The following is a 13048-nucleotide window of genomic DNA, read 5'->3' as shown; positions in this document are numbered from 1 at the left end:
TTTTGTAGTGAGGTGGATAGACCTAGAGTCTGTCATACAGAGTGAAGTAAGTCAGAAGGAGAAAAACAAATACCGTATGCTAACACATACATATGGAATCTAAGGGGAAAAAAATGTCATGAAGAACCTAGGGGTAAGACGGGAATAAAGACACCGACTTACTAGAGCATGGACTTGAGGATATGGGGAGGGGGAAGGGTAAGCTGTGACGAAGTGAGAGAGTGGCATGGACATATATACACTACCGAATGTAAAATAGATAGCTAGTGGGAAGCAGCCGCATAGCACAGGGAGATCAGCTCGGTGCTTTGTGACCACCTAGAGGGGTGGGAGGGAGGGAGACGCAAGAGGGAAGAGATATGGGAACATATGTATATGTATAACTGATTCACTTTGTTATAAAGCAGAAACTAATACACCATTGTAAAGCAATTATACTCCAATAAAGATGTTAAAAAAAAAAAAGTACCGACTGGGTGAAGATCAGTGAGGGATTATCAAATAGGCAGAAAAAACAAGTGTTTAGAATATAAAAATAGGGAGGAAGGCAGATAGAAAGCAAGAGAGAAAAATCTAGACATGAACTTTTTTTTTTTTTTTTGCGGTACGTGCGCCTCTCACTGTTGTGGCCTCTCCTGTCGTGGAGCACAGGCTCCGGACGTGCAGGCTCAGCGGCCATGGCTCACGGGCCCAGCCGCTCCGCGGCATGTGGGATCCTCCCAGACCGCGGCACGAACCCGCGTCCCCTGCATCGGCAGGCGGACTCTCAACCACTGCGCCACCAGGGAAGCCCGAGACATGAACTTTTAATTTCAGCATTCATGTAAGTTTTGTTTATTCTGAAAGATAAAAATTTAACTTTCGGGCTTTTAATTTTATTGTGAATTCTGTGGGGCGGGGGTGAGGGTGCGCTGCCCGCCAGGCTCCCATACTCCGGTGGCGGGGTGGGGGTGGGACAGGGGGACGTTACCTGACTTGGGTACGTCCCTCTGCGGCTCGGGCAGGCGGAAGACGTAGTGCACGTAGGAGGCCAGCAGGCAGTTCCTCCCATGCTGGTCCTTGCCCAGGCCCTTGCTGTTGTGCAGACTGTTGGCGGTGACCACCACAGACTCGAAGGCAAACTGGGAGAAGTTGGCTGAGGAACCAAGAGAAAAACGGGCGGCCCCGCAGTGAGTCCTTAATGAGCCTGAGGTGGAACATTCTTTGGGGCAGTGACAAGGAGTCCTGACCGCTGAGCGGCTGAACCAGGCTGAACCCCCTGGGGCAGGGTGAGTGGTTTCAGTAAGCTCCAGCAGGCCAGCTCTGCTTACTGCAAAGGACTTCACACTTCCTCTTTCTGCCAGCACTGTGGTTTCTCAGGACGAAGATGCGAGCCTGTCCAGACCTCCTCCCCTCTCTAAACCACGCTGTAAAGTGGTGCTACTCAGTGGGGTCTGTCCTGACATCATCAGTATCACCTAGGATCTTATTAGAAACGCAGAATCTCAGGCCCCGCCCAGGACCGACTGAGTCAGCATCTGCATTTTAACAAGATGCCCAGGTCATTCTTACGCACACTATGGTTTGAGATGGGCTGTTGAACAATATGGATTCTTGGTGTACAGATTAATCTAAAAACGTATGTGTATCATGTCAGTCCCTGGACCTGTACAAACAGTGCTTCACTGTGTACACTCTTGCTGAGGAGCTCCAAACCCTCCACAGTCTGGCTCCACCCTACTTATCCCACCTGGTACCCTCTTCTGCTCAAATTCAACTTCCTTAAAATAAGGCAATCTTTATACTGTCCCCATCGCGCGTCTGCTTCTCACTTCTGCAGTTTTGCTCGTGCTGCTGTCCTCACCTAGAAAGCCCTCCTTGCTCCCACCCACAAAATCATACTAACCTTTCAATGCTAAGCACCATCCCACCTCCTCAATGAAGCCTCTGACAGCACTCAGTACAGGGCTTAAGTGACACCAGATCACAAGGTTCCTGGGCTGTTTGCAGTGGGAAATTCTGTCTCTCTGATAGGCTGGAAGCAAAGTGCATTTCTCATACTTTCTTCTCTCCCCACCATGCCTTCCATGGTGCCTGACACAGATAAGTTCTGAATAGATGCTTGGAGACCAAGTGCCTCCACCTATGCTGCCTGTCCCAACACCCTGGAGTCCCACATATTGGCTCAAAATGTGTGAATGAACATTCTGTCTAGTGAACAAGTCTACACTGCATAGCTGGGGCCTACAAAGCAGTGCACCACACATGTGGAGGGCGTAGAAGGAAATCCAGGGAGGGTACAGATGGCCACTCCACAGGCATCTAGCTGGAGAGGCAACAGCTACATGTGTGAAAAGGTAGCCGACAATGTAGGACGCCTTATCTGTGGAGCCACAGCAGAGGCATCCCAGGATACACTGCAAACTGAGGGATTCAGAGGTCACGCTCTTCCCTAGCTCTGAAAGCTCCCCCATGTGTCCTAGGCTACAAGTTCATTTCTCCCTCCCCACCAACTTACTCATATTCCACGGCCCAACAGTGTTATCTCCTCCTTTTCTGACACTCCCAGGAAAGTGGGTTTTGACACTTTTTTCTGAACTACTTTTTTTCTGATCCAGACACTCTGGTCCTCTGCTTTTTGCCAGTCTCTGTCCCCATTTTGGCTTCTTTCCCTCTAACCCCACTTCAAAGCCATCTCAGTTGCAGGCTTCTTTCTGGGGGCCTTCCTCATCCTCCCGGATGGATGTCTTCGTCATCACCCCGACAGTATTCAGCTGTGTCCATTTGAGGACTTGTGTCCTGTGCTGCTGATCTTTGCTATATTTTATCGTAAGTCCTCTGAGGTTCAATATGCTCTTGATTATTATGGCAAAACCTACAACTCTAAGCACAGTACTGGCAGCATGGATGGTACCCAAAGATATCTGCTGGGCTGGAGAGCACAGACTAATACAAGCCCAGCTGAAAACAGTGTCAAACAAAGATGCCCTACAGCAGCCAGTCTACCCCTGCAGGAGATGGAAGAACCACTGGACCCAGGCCCTACATGACATTATTTCCAAAGGAAGTCTTACACATTGTATTTAGTGTTCATTTGTTAAAAGTAAGCATTTAAGATGGGCGTTTGCTGTGTGCTGAGGGGAGGGGAGAATGGGGTGACTGTTCAGGAGTGTGGGGTTTCATTTGAGGCTGATGAAAATGGTCTGGAATTAGAAAGTAGTGACAGTTGCATTACCTCGTGAATATACTAAAAACCACTGAATTGTACACTTTAGTGAATTTTATGGTATATGCATTTTATCTCAGTAAGAAAGGGATCACATTGAATTTCAATTTAGACAGTTCCTTTCCTTCCACTTAACATGGGTTGTCTTATTTCTTTAAAACATTGGATTCCCTTGTTGGTCAAGTCAACAAAAAATATCTTCGAGGTAAAAGAAAACCATCAATTACTAGGAATGAAATTTAAAGGATTGGCTTCAGTCATTCAACACATTAATGTAAAAAAAACCCGATAATTTTAAGCATCCTATATTAATGTTTCTTTTTTTAAAACATCCAGGGAATCTCCAAAAAAAAAAAAAAAATAGCAGTGGACTTGGTTTCCCTTGGACTCACATCCTCAACAGAAAGATCACATTGGCCCTGCTCCCGGAACTTCTGGAAAATCGTGTTTCATAAAACAAGGCACTGCCTGCCTCCTCCCAGGCCCCCAGGCCTCCTACCTGTCTGGCCAGCGATGACCATGGGCTGCACGAACAGCTGGAAGAGCTTGTCCAGCACCAGGTGCAGGAAGAGCACAAGGGGCTCCAGGCGGGAGGAGTTGAGGCAAATGATGCTGAGCTTCAGCTCATGCTCCAGAGCCGCTTCACTGATCTTCTGGTCCAGCACGCGGATGGGGAAGGTCACCTGGCTTTCCAGGGAATGGCAGAGGGTGAAGAACTTCTCCAGGTGGTTGTCCTGGGAAGGCAGATGGCAGGCCTCATGGGTCTCATCCCCTCAACGCTCACCAGTGGATTCATAAACACAATCAGATAGCTCCTTGTAGGCAAAACCTCTTACCCAGTGTTTCAGAGCAGAAGTTCTAAGACACGGGTGTTTCAGACCAGGTTATGAACTTCTTTGTAGAGTGTTGTGCACAAAATAGAACCTCTCAATAATTATTAGCTGAAGAAAAATTAATTTGGACTCTGACATGTTCTGTAAGCAGAGGCAGGGATACCAGGCAAACACACTGCCGAGACAGGGGTCTAAGCAGATGCAAAACTCAAGACAGTGGCAGGAAAAGGAGAGAAAGTAGAACAACAACAACAAAAAATCTGGAAGAGAAATGGCAGAATTACAGAGGGAAATGAGACAGCAACAGCAGGAAAATGTTTAAATGAAGTCTCCCCACGAAACTTCTCAACCAACAGTGCAGGTGCCAAGCTGCTTCAACATTTTTATAAGGTCTTTCTATGAAAACAACAAATAAAACCTAACAGGCTTGCAATTTCCCTCATAGAACTAAAAGGGTTTTTTGGTGTTGTTTTATCCAGGCACAAAGATCTTCACTGATCTTTTATTGAACTGTCCTTAGAAGTTTCTCTGCTGCACCCCATCTTCATTATTAGCCTGCTGTTCTGATTTAAACTTGACCTGGATACTCCTTACCTGGGTGTGAACAGAAGAAACAGCTTGCACTTCAATATTGAATACTCCCTTATGTCCTTCAGCCCATTTAATGGGAGGATTCTGCAAAGGGACTTTCTGTGTTAAAAGAAAACAAATTAGCAATTCAATTCCCTTTTCTCAGTACTAACAAGCAGAGTAAAGCAACTTGACAGTAGATGTCAGGGTTATACAAATACAAATCTCCCTGGAAAACTAATATAACTGGCCTTAGAGTTAGGAGCCCTGGGTTCAAGTTCAGTTTTACACCAAATTAATTATCTTCACTTTGACAGGTCAGTGAAACTTTCTGGGCCTTCATTTTCTCATGCTGAAAGAAGGGGTTTGAATCGAGTTATCTATCTAATTTAAGCTTCCATCCAGCACTGGTAATCCTTGATTCTAGGAATTAAAATAAAGTCATATCCTAATGATTTCTCCATTAATCAGGAATGTCAGGACAAAGTGTAGAATATCTTTAGAAGACATGAAATTTTAATGCTTTTGAGAGACTACAGTTTTGTTCCCTTTTAACAAAATGTTTCCAAGTAGCAGTCCTTCTAGGCTCCTGCTTTAATTACTCAAAATGACTTTTATAATATTTATATATCAATAGCCCTGTAGTCCTCAGAGACCACTTCTTGCTTTAAAATCTCAAGGGAATTGTCATTCTACAGTGTTGAGTAAGGAGGGCCTTGGCAGACTTGGCCATGTGAGCGTGGGTTTTGTGTCTCTTGCATTTTAATGGAAGGAAACATACTGTACTTGCAAGGGTAGGATGTGTGCACGGGGTGGGGACCTTTGGAACTATCTCAGACAGAGTTACAAACTGGGGCCCAAAGCTGGATCCAGCCCACAGACAGGTGCTGTTTGGCCCAGTGTTAGAAACTGTCGAATTAGTTGCCAAACATTTGAATGTCAGAAAATTTCACATGAAAGCCTGCTTTTCTATCGTCTTTTGAGAATTTGAAGACGTTGGTCTTGCATCCCAGCATGGCACCAATGTGCAGAGCAGAGGAGTAGCTATGACCTTGGGTGGGAAGACAGTCTCCAGTGTGAACAAATTGCACCAGGACCTTGCACTCATTATTAATGAGTCTGACCTGTGGGGTCACTGGAGTTTGCAGTAATCTAAAGCAACACTGACCACTAAAAATATAATGTGAGCCATCTATGTCATTTAAAATTTTCTAGTAGCCACATTAAAATTTTTTTAATGTGATAATGATTTTAATACTATGCTTCATTGAACCCAATATAGCCTAAAGATTATCGTTTCAACATGTAATCAAAATAGAAAACTATGAATAAGATATTTTATATATTTTTTTCCTGCTACTAAGTCTTTGAAACCCAGTTTGTGTTTTATACTTACAGCACATCTCAGTTTGGACTAGCCACATTTTAAATAGCCTCACGTGGCTAGTGGCAACGATATTGGACGGGGTAGCCCTAAAGCATATTAGGAGAAGCTGAGGGCATATTGATAAAGATAGCTTAGGGCAAGTAGGAAAAAGGAACTAATATTTACTTAAGCATCGAGTTTGTTGCTTGATATGTATTATCTCATTCAATGTTCACAGCTACCTTGCAGGCAGGTCTGGGCTAGGTTTCCTCTTTGAGACTCAGAGAGGGTAAGCAATTCACCCATGTTCACACAGCTAGGGCATGGCAGAATCTGGATTTTGGATCAAGATGTATTTGTCTCCAAAGCCAGGTGTGTTTACTGGGTGTTCTAGGAAATTAGAATGTGCAGCCTGATGTTGAAAAGGTGGTTTTGAGGGCTTCAGCAAGGGGCTGTGTGTCCAAATCATAAAAAGTAACGGGGAGTATCTGTGAACATACTCACAAAACCACTTAGGTGGTTTTGAGGAGAATAGTTTTGATCTCAATTCAGGCATATGCCTGTGGCCCAGGGCAAAGGAAGCTTCTCTCTCCAGGGGGAAAAAAAAAAAAGGAAATAGAAAATGGAATAGCCTGGGGAGTTGGGGTGGGTAGTCAGAGTAGGAAAAAAGTTGACTATAAAATTTGGAACAAAATTCAAATTCCTGGGAAATTCAACTTGAAATATGCAAGGAAAACAAAAGAGATGAAGGGGGACCTATAGATTAAGAGCCTTAAAAGACATGTCAAGCAATAGCAATGTATAGAGCTTATTTGGATCCTCATACGCAACAAACAACTGTAAAAAAAAAATGACATTAATGAGATAATTGGAAATTTGATCACTGGATATATGACGGTATTAAGGAACTATTATTAATTTTTAAGGTATGACAATGGTATCGTGATGGTTAAAAAAGGAGCCCTTATCCTTTAAGATAAAATACTGAACTATTTATAAATGAAATGATATGATGTCTGGTATTTGCTTCAAAATAGATCTTATTGATGTAAACCTACACCAACCAGACTGAGAAGCATGAGCGCTGGTGCTGGTGCAATCAGAACGGAGGGTTCACTGGGCTCCCTTTAAACTAGTGGATTGCAGCAGAATGTATGGGCAAAAAGGTGGGACAGGGAACGGGAGGAGAGAAAGAATATTGACATTGGGCTCTTTAGAGGAATAAAAGCCCCAATATCCACCTGGGCACTGTGACAATTGACCCAGAGGAGAAACCAGTGGAATCTGGCATGGGAACCTTTTGTAAGGATGGGAGCTAAGAGCAGTTGTTATCACAGGTGAGCTCTATTTGCCTTTTTTTTTTTTTTTTTTGCGGTACGCGGGCCTCTCACTGCTGTGGCCTCTCCCGTTGCGGAGCACAGGCTCTGGACGTGCAGGCTCAGCGGCCATGGCTCACGGGCCCAGCCGCTCCGCGGCACGTGGGATCTTCCCGGACCGGGGCACGAACCTGTGTCCTCTGCATCGGCAGGCATACTCTCAACCACTGCGCCACCAGGGAAGCCCTGCCTTCCTTTTTAAAATACCCCATTCTGTAAACCCCTTTGTTATAGATAATACAAGGTAATGCTGCCTGGGTATGGGTTGTATTTACCCAACATTCTGAATTGGTGACAATCTAAATTAATGAGGTCTTAAAACCAGTTATTTCTCCCATCCTATCAGAACAACGTGCTCTCAGAAAACACCCTGTGCTGACAGATGACTGCTCCCCAAAACACGCTGAGCATCCTTAATCATGTATAAAGGAATGGGAAGTGGCTCTGGAAAGGTGGTCCAAGACCATGGCTGGACAGGAACCAGGTGATGGCCAGCTTGCTGGTTACCTCTGCAGAATGCATAGAGTAGTTGGGTGGCAGCTTCTCCAAGGCAACTGGGAGACAGTAGGAGCCAGTTTGAAGACGTTCGTTTAAGAGAATTGGCAGCCACTGAAATAGATGATGTAAAGAATAAAATGGGATTTATTACAGCATATAATTCTGGCAATTTATCTAGCTCACAATAATCAAATGCAACTAAATGATGATTAGATATTGACCAGAGCTCTTTTGGGCAGTAATTTCTGTCAAGTTCTTAGATTTTAAATTCCCTGAGAGCTCCTGAGATGGTAATATCAATGACTCACTGCTTTCGGAGCCAAAGTAGTAGCGTTTTTCTTTATAGCCAATGTGTGTGTATATCTGGAAAACATCAATGCTTATTTTACCTTTTATATATTTTAAAGAAATAACTTTTTCCCCTTGGGGAAAAAAGAGCTATTTTTATATGTGAAGCATATATATAAAATTTGGAAATAATGGACATTGTAATGAGAGTATTCTTTCACTATCTCTCACCCACCACCTTTCATTCCTGAAATAGTCATTTCCTAAGTCAAGTCATCTCTGCTCTTTGCTGCAATCTGGTTTGGCACATTTTGCTACTTCTGACAGGAAAAAAGCAAGTGAATAGAATTTAGCTGTTTATCTCTGCAGGAACCTTGGAGGCCCCAACAACTGCAGAGTGAATCTGCAAGTTGAAAACAACTCACTGAATATCCCAGGAGACTTTCTACGGAGTTTCCTTGCTTCTGCTGACAGCTGATATGGTAGAAGGTGAACAGGAGGTGGTGATTTACTGTGAGCTTAGCAGGGAGCTTAATTTTCACTTCTTCATAGAAGTCAGGAGACCTGTTTCAAAAGCACATTAGACACAAATAACTTTTAGCAAGAATGATGGCTTCTCTGACTGTAAATTGTAACACCACGGACCCTTTGCCCCTCAGAATTCGCCTGCTTGGTGTTTTACTTTTCATTTTACATCAGTCTCCTCCTAAGCTTAAAGTCCTGAGACCAAGCTTATGTCACTGGATACACTTCACTTATGTAAGGTTGCTCACAAACAAAAAGCTTTGCCAGAAAAAAAAAATCCCTGCACACAATGGAAAAATCCAACAACTTAATTTGGACAGAGGATGAGGTTTGGAGTCCTGCTGTGACCTCCTTTTCTATCTCTACCCCAAGAACAGGGACTGGTGCACAGCCGGCACTCATCAAAGGATTTGGGGGAAACAAATGAAGGATGCAGGAAGGAAAGGGAATCTGATTTTACTGAATTATGATGTCCCAGGCGGTTTACTAAGGGCTTCACATACATTATTCATTTAATCCTCATTCCAGTCCAAGAGGGTGGGTTCAGAGAAGTATTCAATACTTAAATGGGCCAAGGTTATCAGGCCGGAATCAAATCCACAGATGTCCTACCTGGAAATGTGAATAACAGTTTAGACATTATTCTCTGACTCAATTTACCCACATAAAAATGAGTGTTTCATTTCTCCTTTGGTCAACTTAAATCTTCTTAAAGTAGGTAGTGGTGCAGGTACGGATAGAAGACAAGGAGACAGACCAAGGAGGGCTGGATTTTGTTTCTGGCCCCTCCAGTACCTCAAAGCTAGGCAAGAAATTTCTTTCTTTATGGAACACCATAAGACCTCTCTATATCACACTAGAGTAGAAGGCTCCAGAAAACTCAAAACAATATTAGGTTCTTGAAGATATGTTCTTCTCCCAATCACAGGTAATGGCAAAATTTGTGGTTCTCCAACATAGAATCAGGGAACTGGCATGGATTTCCTCTGTCCCTTAGTCCCTGAATTATAAATACTGGTAGAAGGAATCACCTAGGGGATTCAGAAAAGCCAGGAGATAATAAAACAATCTTGGCATATGTTTAGAACTCTGAAATATACTTACTTGTTGTGGTATGTCACAGCCGTGTAAACTTCCTGCAGAAATTCAGGCCCATTGGATCTTCCAAAGATGACCTGTTCACCAGTATAGAAAGGGCCAAATTAACTGTGATATTTGGTTAAATCAAATCAATGACCATCAGCCCAGTAGGAGGTTCTGGTCTCATAGAGCTGCATTTTGTAAATTAATAAGCGGCCCAACTGATGCAGAAGAACTGGCTATGAAGGGTAAACGGAGACCGCAGAGGCTACATCAGTGACCAAGGGCCATAGGCTTGTGAGACTAGAAAACCAGTGCTCTCTAGATCCGCCTCTTCCCCAGAGGTCTATACTACAGGGCAACGTTACAGAGTTGTGCCCTCTGTGAGAGATCCCTGGTCGAGGCTCTTTTGCCGGGTCACTTGGGTCATCAGGACCATCACTGGCCACACGTTTATGGTGTTTAGAAGAAGACACCTCTTTGGGCCTGGGTCAGCCCTAAAGGCACATGACTTCACACGTGGACTCACCTCTGGGTAAATTAAAAAAGAGCCCTTCCTACTAGATGCACTAATGCCCATGCCAGGTCCCAGGGCTTGGTGAGCGGTGAACAGGCTGGAGTCTGGCCCCGACTCATCCCTGGCTGGGGACCTTGGCTACCACAGCTGTACCTGGCAGCCCTGATGGATTTGCCAGGGGTGAGAGTGGGGAGAACCAGGGGAGTCTTCCTCTAGGATTTCTTTCCCACAACCATTGCAAAAGGATGCCTTGCATTGGGAAGGTAGGTGGGACATTAAAAAGATGGTTTTTTAAAAAAAGTGGATATTTGAAGAATGGAAGCACCGGAAAAAAGTGACTTCAGTAGAAAGGTATATTAACTGAATTCTACACCTTAAATAAAATAGTAATAGCTAACCACCATCTCGTTTGTTGGCAGACGGTTAAAAAAATACAAATTCTGGCATCTTGGGTTCCTTAGGGAACACTGCATTATGTATTTATTATTTGATTTACATTTTACCTCAGGATGAAGATCCATTCCTAGAAGGTGTTGAGATGGTGTATGTTTATTATGACTAGGCAGTACTTTCTATTATATTTATCTTTAGATGTGGACTGGGGCTTAGGTAGATGTGTACCGCAGTGCACATCTGAAAGTACAGCAAGCATGGCTGACACCTTGGGCCTGTCTTTCTACTTCTTATGCTGTTAGGGTGGCAAGGAAAGAATTCATGATATTTTTCAGTCTTCTAAAATGATCTGCATTTCTAAATTTCCCAGCTCACTGTGGCATAAGTTGGGAAAGAGACTTTCGATTTAGGCTGACCCTGCTTCCCCATCAGCATCCTGGGAGCAATACTGGACCAGCCACAGAGGCCCCTGCACGTGATCAGTGGTACTGGCCTGAATCAACACACACACTCGACGCTGATCAGCCCTTGATTTTGTCTGTGTGAACCAGCAAGGGAAGTTCAGCCCACCCTGGTTCGAGGCAAATGTTTATTTCCCTCATTACCGGCATAGCATTGCTGGCATCCTCTCCACACATAAACTGGATCTTGATTGTGATGTTCCGGGCAGATGCTAGTTTGTTAGCAAAGTTCAGCCTCTGTGGGTAGACATAGAGAAGGTTTCTGGAAAACAAAAGATGAGGAACCAATCAGTAAGGTCTAGAGTTTCTTTTAACCAAGTTCTTCAGGGAATGCTAAAGCCTACACTCATGAGATGACAGTTCTGAAGGAGTTTTTCCTTTCAGAAGCGAATTACTTTTGGAGAGTGAGTTACTGTTGATTCTTCCTCTTCAGCTGCAGTGATCTGATAATAACCAACATTGTTCTCTGTTTTGCTACACAGACAGAGGTGCCTGCTGCAGCTGAGAAAGTCTCGGAATGTCTTGGAATGCGCAAATCTGCCTAGCGGTAACTATATGTCTGATACAAAGATAAGAAGGCAAAACGTTCAGTTCATTTTAAACAAAACTCACGGCCATAGACAGTGGCCTAATTTCAGTTCTCCTCTTTCTCCTTTCTAATGTTATGTAGTAGTTCAATTTTTTTTTTTTTTAATCTTAGTTTGGCCACGCTGTGCGGCATGCAGGATCTTAGTTCCCCGACCAGGGATTGAACCTGCACCCCCTGCAGTGGGAGCGCAGAGTCTTAACCAGTGGACCACCACGGAAGTCCCAGTAGTTTCCATTTTTTATTGGCATGATTTTCTGTATTGGTTTAACTTTCTTTTTTCAGCTGCCTTGGGTCTTAGTTGTGGCATGCGGGATCTTCTGTTGTGACGTGCCAGCTCTTTGTCGCGGCGCACGGGCTTCTCTCTAGTTGTGGCGTGCAGATTTTCTATCTCTAGTTGAGGCGCACGGGCTCAGTAGTTGTGTCACGCGGGCTGTGTCCCACGTCATGTGGGATCTTAGTTCCCCGACCGGGGATCGAACCTGCGTCCCCTGCATTGGAAGGCAGATTCTTTACCACTGGACCACCAGGGAAGTCCCTAACTTTCTTTTCTTACATAAGATGACAGTTCAAACTTCCAAGCCCAATTAGCTACGTAACATAATACAAAACTATGAATAATATATCCATCCATTCAAAAACTATAGGACAAGTACCAGGCTGACTATAATTTTGTATATTTTTTCTTTCTGTTTGCATCATTACTACTATAATCCACTAAAAGGTAAGCTCCATGAAGGCAGGGATTTTTATCTGATGTTTTTGATTCACTGATATATCTTCAGCAGCTAGAACAGTGCCTGGGACATAGTAGGTGCTAAAAAAAACATACTTGTTGAATAAAAGAATGAATGTATATACTTTGAATCATATTCCTGACTTAAAGAAACAATAGTGATACTAATATTTATAAGGTACTTATCCTAAGTTGGGCAATGTTTCAAATACTTCATATTTATTAGTTTAATTCTCATAATTATTCTATAGGTAGATACTATTTTGATGGCATCATCCCCACATCACAAATGAGGGAAAAAATGACATACAGTTAGTGAATGGCAATCAAGAATTAAAGTCAGGCACTCTGGTTCCAGAGCCATGCTCTTAACCTTATCTAAGTTACATCCCCTCAGATAAGACTGCCATTAAACAAAAGAATAAGAATGGCCTTTTCAGACTATGTTATTCATGACATCTCTCAGAGGCAAGCTTGCCTTAATTCTCTGGATCTTATTAACAGTTGAGTGTCAACAGTACACCAAAGGCTGACTCAACTGTGTCACGTTCTCTGGGAAAATGTCTTGTCTTCCTCACCCTTGGTCCACTATTCTAACTCCTAGGTAACACATT

General features: G+C 43.6%; 1 protein-coding gene across 1 annotated transcript in view; it reads right to left on the bottom strand.

Moving 5' to 3' along the window:
- The window catches only part of DOCK8 (dedicator of cytokinesis 8), a 172284-nt gene that overhangs the window by 79108 nt on the left and 80128 nt on the right, over positions 1-13048 (bottom strand). Inside the window, exons 14-20 of the mRNA XM_082655932.1 lie at positions 11257-11374; positions 9766-9836; positions 8562-8700; positions 7858-7959; positions 4633-4728; positions 3705-3939; positions 971-1135 (exon numbers count right to left, since the gene is read on the bottom strand). Coding sequence (XP_082512058.1) covers positions 971-1135; positions 3705-3939; positions 4633-4728; positions 7858-7959; positions 8562-8700; positions 9766-9836; positions 11257-11374 — 926 coding nt within the window. The remainder of the gene's footprint in view (positions 1-970; positions 1136-3704; positions 3940-4632; positions 4729-7857; positions 7960-8561; positions 8701-9765; positions 9837-11256; positions 11375-13048) is intronic.

Source organism: Grampus griseus, assembly GCF_964374135.1.
Source record: "Grampus griseus genome assembly, chromosome: 6".
In the NCBI taxonomy this organism is placed as follows: Eukaryota; Metazoa; Chordata; class Mammalia; order Artiodactyla; family Delphinidae; genus Grampus; species Grampus griseus.
The sequence above is the reverse complement of the archived record's forward strand: the minus strand, read 5'-3'. Positions and strand labels throughout refer to the sequence as shown.